The 11,403-nt window shown below is 31.6% G+C and overlaps 1 protein-coding gene across 1 annotated transcript; it reads left to right on the top strand.

The window, feature by feature from the left end:
- Positions 1-504: 504 nt before the first annotated feature.
- LOC108903374 (cytochrome P450 6k1-like) lies at positions 505-10,189 on the top strand. Its single transcript, XM_018705527.1, has 5 exons — positions 505-612; positions 2,811-3,678; positions 5,020-5,232; positions 9,087-9,338; positions 9,869-10,189. The coding sequence occupies exons 2-5, from the start codon at positions 2,811-2,813 to the stop codon at positions 10,054-10,056; spliced, it is 1,521 nt and encodes a 506-aa protein (XP_018561043.1). The 5' UTR covers positions 505-612; the 3' UTR covers positions 10,057-10,189.
- The last annotated feature ends 1,214 nt before the right edge of the window (positions 10,190-11,403 follow it).

Here is an 11,403-nt window from a genome sequence, read left to right on the forward strand (position 1 = left end):
TTCGATGCATCTGGACTTTAATGATACTTACCTTGATTCTAGGCAGGATGGTAACGACACTCAGCGATCAGATATTATGCTTATAACTTTAAGGTCAAAATGATATGTGATATTTGTTGTCAAAGCATAAATTTCGACATTTGATAGACATAAAATATATCTGTTGTAATTTATTTAAAAGTTGACATGATACTATAAACAAAATTAGTGGTTTGCATTTTGAAGTTGTTGCTACTCTTTCATTATAGGTAATTCTGATATGAACCTAATAGTATGACCTAGAGTTCCTGCTTTGTAGCTATGATAATTTATAATCTGACTATAAATATGAACAGAAACAACAGCTATAGGTATAAACAGTTTATTTAAAAAAAAATCGGAACGCCACCCTGTTATTTATCTAAAATAAAAGTTCAGAAGTTCATGTTATCCGGAGTGTTTGATATTAATTGTTGTATCAATAAATATTATGAATCTAAAATAGTTTTAGAAGTTAATTAGAATGTTACCTATTCAGTAACAAACTCACAAGTAATTGATATAATAGTTTACAATTATTCTGTAGAGACGTATTTTAACTATTTAATAGTGTGCTGGAAAAAAGTTGGCGTGGTAAGTGAAAATATTTACAGAAAATATATATAAAATATTTCATGCAAATATAAAATAAATATAAAACTAAGTTTCTTTTCTAAAAACATTAAAATAAAAATTTTTTTGATATGTAAAAAAATTATATTGTTTTGAGACACTTGTCCAGGGGTGAATTGTATCACTCTACATTATTTTAGAATACACAGATTAGACCTTAATTCGATTAGAATAGCAAAATTACTTATTTGGTTTTTTGACAACTATAAATTCAAAATAATATGCAAGCAAAATTTGTAGTAAAAAAAATTATAAAAATATTTGTATAAAATGTAGCAGCAAGAAAAGCATTTATGAGAGAAAAATAGACTTCCAAGAAATAAAATTAGTGAAAATGAATGAAATGAAATGAATGAATGAATGAATAGGGGTTTACAAAATTTATTCACAGTTCAATGAAATCAAATCAAATGTAAAGACTGACTTCCAAGAACTGAAACTAGTGAAAATTAATGAAGGTTTAGGGGTTTACAAAATTTCCAGCAACAGTGTAGCTGGAATACAAAAGCTTATTAAGATTCATAGCGACACTTGCTATTAAAGTGATATTACTTTTACGTAGCGTTATGCACCGTGAAATCTGGGACCCGTCTATTTATTAGGAAGGACTAAAATTTCAACAGCAGGAACCTTCTGAATGGCTAGACTTTATATACAATCATCGGAAAATCGATACTTTCGTAGCTACCGAGAATGTAGCCAATTAATCCAAATAAATTTTCGGATATGTACGTTACTTTTCCGTTCAAAATTAGGCAATTATTCTTTAATGAGGTAAAACGTAACTTTAAGGACGTCTTTGTGTAGAACGTTCCTCACAGCGTTCCTTCATCTTTATTATTCAGTGAAGAAATTTGCTGAACTGAGAAACCTAATTGGAAATTAGAGCTACTTAACCGTCATGAGACATAGTTTAGCGTGCTCAGAGGTAATGATGGAGGCTATTATAGCAGTCATCCAACCATAATTATTGTCTAACCAATCACTGTAGAAAAGGTGTATTAAGCGGAATGATATTGACAAAGAAGGAATAAATCAGTGGTAAACAAAATGTTAAATCTGAAGGACGACCCACATGTCAAGAGAGGTGAACCCTTGGGAATTTGTCAAATGATAGATAGTTTTTAGTATTATAGGACCACCAACGTCCTTTAGATTCTTGTTAATCGATTCAACTCACCGCTGCAATCTGAAGAAACCTGTAACATAGAATATGTATAAGTTCAAGATGCATTCTTACTTAGAGAAAGAACTGATCTTGTACAACAACGCGTAAATACCTGCGAAGCCGTTCTCATTAAATGGACTCCTTCAATAAATCTCTTGGAAAAGGAAGAATGGGTGTCGAAAAGGAAAACTATCCGTTGCCAAGAATAGATGGCGCACTAGATACATTGTCTAACTTCAATGGGTTTGCACGCTAGGTCTGAATAGTGGCTATTGGCAAATCCCACACCATTCAGACAACAACAAAAAGACGACATTGTGGCAGTTCAACGTTGTACAATTTGATCTTTGTAACACGCTGGCCACTTTCAAAAGACTTATGGAAACAGTCCTCCATGTATGACTTGTCTTGTACTATCTCGACGATATCATAGTACCTGGTAGAACTTTGAAGATTATTTAAAGAATGTTAAAGACGTCTTTAAATAATACTTAGTTCGCATTATTTCGTCTGATGAAGTAGAGAAAACAGAAACTACCTCAAAATGGACAGAAATAAAAAACCTGAATTGAGGAGTATTCTGGAACTTTGTACTTACTATCGGATGTTTGTGAAGAATTTAGCCTTGATATATTTTACCAAATGTCCACATCGACTAAAGGAAAATAGTCACGCGTTTATCTGGACAGAACAATCTCAAAAAGCTGAAACGGAAAGAAACAATGTACACATATTCTATAATTTTTTTATGAAAATAAAAGTTTCTCAGGATCCGATTCTAAATTTTGAATTAGAAACTTGTACAGTACACGAGAATACAGATCATATTTTGATAAAATACTCTTTAAACAGTTTTACTTCGAATTTTTTTGGCTTTCAATAACGTATTTCGAGTATTCTGATATTTTCTATAAACGTCAAAGTAGATGAATTATAAAACGGTAAATTTACAATCAAGAAGTTAGTTATAATATTTCTTATGATTTTGCAGATGTTATTAACTTCAATATGGGTGTTGGACCTCTTGATTTTATTTGGAGTCAGCATATTATTTGCGCTCATATATTCTACCAGAAAATATGACTACTTTAAGAAAAGGAACATGCAATATGAGAAGCCCGTTCCTTTATTTGGAAGCATATTACCTATTTTAAGTATGAGAGCCACCATAGGGGAATGGTTACGTCAGCTGTATGATTCGTTTGAAGCACCATATTTTGGGATATTTGTATTCGATGAACCCTATATAATTATAAAGTCTCCTGAGATAATCAAACTTATTTTAGTAAAAGATTCCAACAAATTTGCAGATCGAACTGTATTGGCTCCTAAACATAATGAAATGTTATCCAATATGATGTTCTGGCAAAAAAGTCCAGACTGGAAAAAGGTTAGGGCCAAGATGACTCCAGTGTTCTCCTCTGGGAAACTTAAAGGCATGCTTCCTATTATAAACGATGTTGCGGTGGAGTTAAATCAATATATACGTCAAAATTTAGGTAAATTAGAGACGAAAGAGGTTACGGCAAAATATTCTACAGATGTGATATCTAAATGCGCGTTTGCAATAGATCCGCATTCATTTAGGAATGATATGAATGAATTTCGAAAAGTTGGTAAAGTTTTTTTTGAGTTCACATGGAGGAACAGTTTTGTACAGAGCCTCTACTTTTTTAAACAGAATTGGGCGACCACATTACGCTTGGAATTTTTCGAGAAATCGGCTTTTACTTTTCTGAGAGGCATATTTTGGAAAGCAATAGAAAACAGACAGCAGACTAATGTTAAAAGGAACGACCTTATTGACATAATAGTGGAAATGCGAAACAACAAGGACTTGTGTGATGAGTTAAATTTTGGTAAGTTTATTTTGATACTTTCTAAAAAGCTATAGTTATTGTAAGTTATAAACCTAATAAATTTTGTTTAATTAGTGTATGACTAGAAAGCACTACAGTCTTTATAGTTAAATTTATCTGATCAAAATAGTTTGCAGACCTCATTTGGACGTCACGACGAGTTTGATAATACCGCCAAAGAATAATGTTAAAAAATGGGCATTTTCTGTCCATCCAGGGGAAATGCTTCTTTTTTCTAATTTTGGGGTGTTGCATACGAATCCTTCATTCTTATAGGACAAAAATGTCGGGAACACAGTGAAAACTTCCCTTTTTTGGGGGTGTATTGGAGTTGACATTGTAACTTGCAACTACAAGTGGTTCTAGGAACGGTAAATTTTTGTACGACTTTATACTTTAAGAACACCGTACTTTGATAGCTAAGCAGAAAAATGACACAAAAACGCCAATCCACCCTCTCACCTCTTCCTAAGAAGGGATATATTTGCATAACCCCTAAGAAGGAATTATTTCAATATAATTGCTATGCAGTTATTTTTTGGGTTATTGATTAGTTTTTGTGTGCTGAGTACGAATCCGTCGCCCTTATTGCGTAAAACTGCCGGGAACACAGTAAAAACTCCCCTTTTTGGGGGTGATTTTCATTCAGGTAATTTTTCTGCTTAGCTATCAAAGTACAGTGTTTTTAAAGTATAAAGTCGCACAAAAATTAACCTCTCCTAGAACCACTTGTAGTTGCAAGTTACAATGTCAACTCCAATACACCCCTCAAAAAAAAAGGGGAGTTTTCACTGTGTTCTCGACATTTTTGGTCGATAAGAATGACGAATTGGTGTTCAGCACCCCAAAATTAGTAAAAAAAGAAGCATTGCACACTTTCCCCCGGATGGGCAGAAAATGCACATTTTTTAACATTGTTCTTTACTGAACTGTTTTTATGATTCCATTTTCAAATTAAATTAAAGATGGGGACAATTTCAATATGTCGGATATGTGTTTTTGTATTAATAATGTTTGGACATATTTTATATAATTATAAATTATTAGTTATTTACTAGATATTGATGGTGTAATTCAATAGATGGGGCACGTAGAGTAATTGTTTCGCAATATGAGGTTAGATATCTTACATATCTAGATTATTTGGTATAAAAGAACCTTTTTTGAAATTTGATAATTTCTTCTTACTTAACATAAACAAAGACAGTAATGGTAAACTAAAATATACAAAATATAAATGTGGTTTGATTTAAACTTCCCAAAAACTTTTAATTTATTTATAAAAATTTAATAATTATTTTAATTAAATCCATAGGTTTCTCATATGAACCTATTTTTTAGATGGAGATAAAGTAGTGGCTCAGGCAGTGCAGTTTTTTGTAGCCGGATATGAAACTAGTAGCTCTACTTTATCTTTTACGTTATACGAGCTTAGTCTCCAACCCAAAATCCAGACAAAATTAAGAGAAGAAATATTAAACAATATCAAACAATATAATGGAATTACCTACGAGGGACTGAAGCAAATGAAATATATGGATATGTGTATCTATGGTAAGATAACTAATATTAGAAGAAAGTCTAACAGTCCAGGAACTATAGAGTTGGACGCGACTTTTTGTTTCGGCAAGCTGAATTTATCACTATAGTTGTCAAATATTATGTACAATAACATATTAGTTTCCACAGTCATAAAAATGGGGGGGAAGATTGTTTACAGGGTGGTTAATTGTATAATTTTTTGGTAAATTCACGTTTTTCGCTTATAACTTTTTTCCGTTCATTTCCACGAGAAAACAGTACAGTCCTTTTTTTCGTCTTTAAAAGACCTACAAAACTAGCCCTCAAGCGTAAAAAATATTGATTAGATCAAAAGTTATAAACAGAAGAAGTTTATTTATGACTTTTGAATTAAACATTTATAAACAGCGATATTATTACCAAAAAGTTTTGGCATCGCATCCTCTCATTCCTTATCATTGTCTAATAACTCACACGAAATCTGGAATCGGTAAGTCGAATAGTTTACAAGTTATGGCCTCATAAACAAATTAACTAATTATTAGTCTGAACGATTCCGAGGATCTTCCACAATCGCACTGATTTTTTTCATGGTAGGTTTCATAATAATACATTGAAATCTATCATTTTTTTTTTAATTTCAAATTTGCAACCTGGATTTTTTTTAATTTTTTAGCGTTAATTGCAAAATGAAATATACGACGCACGAGCTTGATATAAATACATATCCACTTCTTATTTGTGGAAGGGCGAAATGGGCGTTGACTATTAGACGCCTTCATTATAGCCATCCTTGTCTATCACATGGGTTTCTATGGCTTACTTTATCGCTCTCACGTAACTTCTGATAGACCATCGCTACTTTCCTACACTGTATATATTGGAAAGCTTATGAGAAGAGCTTTAAGTTAAAAAACATTCGTCAAGATTCGTTGAAAAACAACGGAGTTACAGACTGTCAAATATATTATTTTCAAGCGAATTTCCCTTATTTGTTCTGTCGTTCGCTTCCCCCACCCTTCTGCCGCGCCACGGCTCGCCGAAAATCAGGCGACCCACTGACTTTTGACAATATTTCTTATGCACGTAATATACTTCCGCAAATAAAATATTTTTACCTGGGAAATTACTCGGGTTGCCTGTTATGACAGTATTTTTGTTTGCCGCTACCAACCTAATTTGTTTAACAATCGGCCGTCAGCGAATCTTGACGATTTTTTTTAACTTAAAGCTCTTTTCATAAGCTTTCCGAATATGTAATAATATATAACTATATCAAGCTCGTGCGTCGTATATTTCATTTTGCAACTAAGGCTAAAAAATAAAAAAAAAATCCAGGTTGCAAATTTAAAATTAAAAAAAAAAATGAAATGAATAAAATGAAAAAAATCAGTGCGATTGTGGAAGATCCTCGGGATCGTTCGGACTAATAATTAGTTAATTTGTTTATAAGATCATAACTTGTAAACTATTCAACTTACCGATTCCAGATTTCGTGTGAGTTATTAGACAGTGATAAGGAATGAGAGGATGCGATGCCAAAACGTTCTGGTAATAATAGCGCAGATTATAAATGTTTAATTCAAAAGTCATAAATAAAACTCTTCGGTTTATAACTTTTGATCTAATCAATATTTTTTGACGCTCGAGGGCTAGTTTTGTAGGTCTTTTGAACACGAAAAAAAGTACCTTACTGTTTTCTCGTGGAAATGAACGGAAAAAATTATAAGCAAAAAACTTGAATTAACTTAAAAATTATACAATTATTAACCACCCTGAAAACAGTCATGACATTTTTATGACTGTGGAAACTAATATGTTATTGTAATAATAATCTATATTGACAAATTCAGCTTGCCGAAACAAAAAGTGGCGAAATGGTCATTTCCCAGTTTATTTTCCTGGACTATAAAGATATTGTTAAAATATGTTAATGATTAAAGGCCTTTTATATATCTGTGACCATGAGATTCACAGAGCGCTATCATTCAGGGTAATTTTCTGAATAAAGATAAAAAAAAGTTCCCAGTTTTATTTTTATTTTTATTTTGTATTAATTTATTTTAAAACGTTTCTTAAAATAATATATTTAAATTAAATACAGTGAAACACTGAACATTTCATTGAGGTTGGTGAAATGTATGGACTGCCGTGGGTACCTTTTTTGGAACAGAGATACTTTAGTATTTTCCATTCTTTTTATTGTGACGACCCTAATTCCTCTTTTGAGAAAAGATAAATTTTCTATTAACTTTCAAATATTTTAAATATTTAATTTTTTTTGTTTCTTTAATTATATGAAGACATGCATTTATTATAATGTATCTTAAAGTACAATTATCTTTTTTGACAGTGTAACCAACCAGCGAATAGGACCGTTGGTTTCGGATGTCTCGTAAAAACCGCCCCAAGCTATAACTCCTCCATTTTCGGTTCGATTTTCAAAAACAAACAAAAGATTGGCGTTAATGAGTCCAAAAATACTAATGACACTCACTTTTATCATTTTCAATTTTCCAATTCACTGGATAACACTATCTTTTTGTTAATTTCGTTGGTATCAAAAATATAAAGTATGTGTTAATATTTCTTACTTTAGTGATATTTATTTAATTGTTTTTTTTTTTTTGAAAATTTGAAGGTTTTCCTCGTAAATTTTGATAGAAATCACAACAAAAATTCAATAGATTCAAAGGAAAATTCTCTATGATAAAGTAAAATATACAAATTTCCATTTCCAAAAAAAAATCAGGCTCTAAAAGAACAGTCTGTAATATTTTCAGAGCCATTAACACTAATTTTTTGTTTTACAAAATTGGATTAAAAATGGCGAGGTTATAGTTTGCTCCATTTTTACGAGACACCGGGTACTAATCCATCTACGAAAAAACATGTAAAATAAATAAAAATAATCCAAAAACATTTGTCACCCCGTAAATAAAAGACGAGATTTACGAACCTATACATTTACATATTTTTGTATTTTTGTTCAAATAATCAGTTGCAGAATATGTTCCGATACCAACTTTTTCAAAATAGCCCCAAGTCTTCTATGATTCATTTTTTCTCCGTTAAAGAAATCGTTTGAAAATTTTACACTAAAATATTGCACGAGACCATAAAAAACTTGTCTGCGCCATAAAGTAGACAATGTTATTCTTACATAATTTTCGCTACCGAATCTGAATATGACCCCTGTTTTGACCCTACCTGTCAGGATCTTTTGTGAATCATTAATCTTTACGTATATCTTGAAAAGTCCTCAATTGTGAATTCCAAGGTTACATACCCATTCAACACCAAATCACTCGACTACAACAAAATATTATAAGCCCGAAAATACGAGGAGCCTCATATCTAATGATGATCCTGGTGGGTTCCAAGATTTTAGAATTGGGAACTAAACTTGAAGCCACTACTTAAGTAATCCTTTATCAGAAATCACCATACTTTCATAAACCAAAGAACCCTATAACCCCATAACCCTATGAGATTTGGAATGCAATGAAGAAGACGAAGAGATCCAAATCTATTCATTGTATTCTCAGCCTCATAGGTTTATGGGTCTATGGGGTTTTGAACTTATGAGATTATGGTTAAAAGGTTACGGTCACTTGAGGCTTGGTTCCATGGTTAGTCAATCATAAATATCGTGATCATGTGTGTTCACTTCATTCCCAGATTCATGAGGTTTTAGCGTTATTGGTCTTATGAGATCATGGTAGTTTCTGATAATTGGTTGGGGGGTAATAGGTTGCTGAGTTCTATATTTTTTTTTAAATATTACTTTAAAATATTACGTTAATATTTTATATGGATTCCTACTCGACGGAAAAATTAATTCCATTCCTGATTGCGTGATTTTGCTTACCTGCCATATATTTCAGAAACTCTAAGGAAATACCCAGTGTTGCCATTCCTTGACAGAAGATGTAATGAAGACTATAGAATTCCGGGAACAGATTTAATCATACAAGAAGGAATGCCGGTATACATTCCGATGATGGCACTACATTATGATGAAAAATATTTCCCAGAACCGGAAAAATATGATCCCGAGAGGTTCGTTGAAAAAAACTCACACAACGTCAATGGATTGTATTACATGCCGTTCGGAGAAGGTCCTCGTGCTTGCATAGGTAAATTTTTTGATAGAATACTATGCGTTGTGATTCCAAGATTAGAAATATTTGTATAAAGAATTTAATATAAATTCATATCATAAATTCGAGAGGTTGTCTCTTGGATTACCTTAAATTTTAAGTAACCAAGAATCTAGCACCGCTGATATTCAAACATGAAGTAGTAATAAATGTGGGTGATATATTGCCTAAAAAGTGTGTTATATCTTACAATCAGCTGTTTAGTAGCCAGAACTAAGTATTACTCGCATACAATGTATTCATGAGTGGTATTCAATACAATATTTGTGTAATCGGTATCCGTATTCATCAGTTTTAAATATGTAAGTTGAAAAGGCATCTGATATCGTCATATTTTAGTGTTATACATGTAGTATATTATAAATACAAATTTAGTGTGGTAGTATGTAATTTGATTGTATGTTTACTACTTTTATTTTATAACAGCCCTTTAATGAGATTCTATTAATATTAAATTTATAACAATTTATTATTCAAAATTATCAAAGGTATTATTTTCATTTCAGGAGAACGATTTGGTATGCTAGGTGTCAAGATAGGATTGTCACATATTTTGTCCGAATTTGTACTAGAGAGATCACCAGACACACCAGTGCCTGTTAAATTTGAACCAAAAAGTTTTATTCTTCAATCTACAGTGGGTCTGCCTTTGACATTTAGAGAGTATCATCCAACAACAACATATGATAATTAAATTTTATCCATATAAAGTGAAGTGCGTTATATATGTTTAGGTATAATTTGAGTGAACTTGATATATACAAATAAAGTTGTTAAGTGAAATTAAATGTTAAATTTCTTAAACTGCAATAAAAGTTCATAAGTTGATGTAATGCACGTAATGGAAATTACTTTTCCTCTCTAACAAAATACTATGATTGAAAAACGCCTTAAATTTATAACATTAATACTTTGTCTTAAAAAATGTTTTTCTAAGATTCAACTCTACTTATTTGTGTAACATAAGTTGTGATACCCCGTAGAATCTAGCAAACTTTGGTATATCATTTTCTTAAAACTCACGGCATTTCAAGGTTATGCTTAATTTGTATGCTGCTCGTTAACATGTTCCCAACACATAACATTCTTTGTCAATGTCACGCCCTTTTTGGGTGTTCCTGCCATGGTGATTGGGATAACCTTTCCCACTTTTGAGAAAAGTTCTTCAGTATCCACCGCTGTTGTTCGAATAAAATTACTGAACTGTTATGCATCCTCAATTTTAAGATATTTAAGCAAATTATTGCGAGCACCATGTGTTGCACTCCTAAGTATCCAGTCTCTCCAACAGATTCGGTTTCTCCTCCTTTCTTAATAATAATAATAATAATAATAATAATAATAATAATAATATTTATTTCTGACGACAGTTAACAACCATATAGAAAATGTCCAAACAAAATATACAAGTAGATAAATAGTAAGCACCTATAAATAGTGGTACTCAGTCAAATACAGTCAATAAACTGAGGTAACTAGTATATAACCAAAATACAAAATACAAATATGCACATAAATTCACTAAATAACAATTAATTGACAAAAAACTCGTTTACACTATAAAAACATTGATTTACTAAATATTCCTTTAATCTACTTTTAAAAGATTTAATTGTTAAAACATTTTTAATATGTTCCGGAAGACGATTATAAACCTTCAAACCATAAACTGAAGGGGACTTATACGCAGCCAATACCCTACAACGAGGTAAATAGAATTTGTCCTTATTTCTTGTGTTTATGTTATGTATATGATCATGCCTTAAAAAGCTGTCCCTATTATTAAAAATGTATACACTCACTTCAAATAAAAACAAAGATGGAAAAGTCAAAATTTTAAGTTGTTTAAATAGATTCTTACAACTAACAGTGTTTGATATACCTTTTATTCCTCGTAATATGCGCTTTTGCGCAATAAAAACATTGTGGGTGTTACTGGACAGACCCCAGAAGATTAAGCCATATCTTAGGCAGCTCTCAACATGAGCATAGTATAGCATAACTAGCTGTGTCTTCGCCAAAACCACTCGGAGATTTCTAA

This window comes from Anoplophora glabripennis, unplaced genomic scaffold (genome assembly GCF_000390285.2).
Source record: "Anoplophora glabripennis isolate ALB-LARVAE unplaced genomic scaffold, Agla_2.0 scaffold75, whole genome shotgun sequence".
Lineage (NCBI taxonomy): Eukaryota > Metazoa > Arthropoda > Insecta > Coleoptera > Cerambycidae > Anoplophora > Anoplophora glabripennis.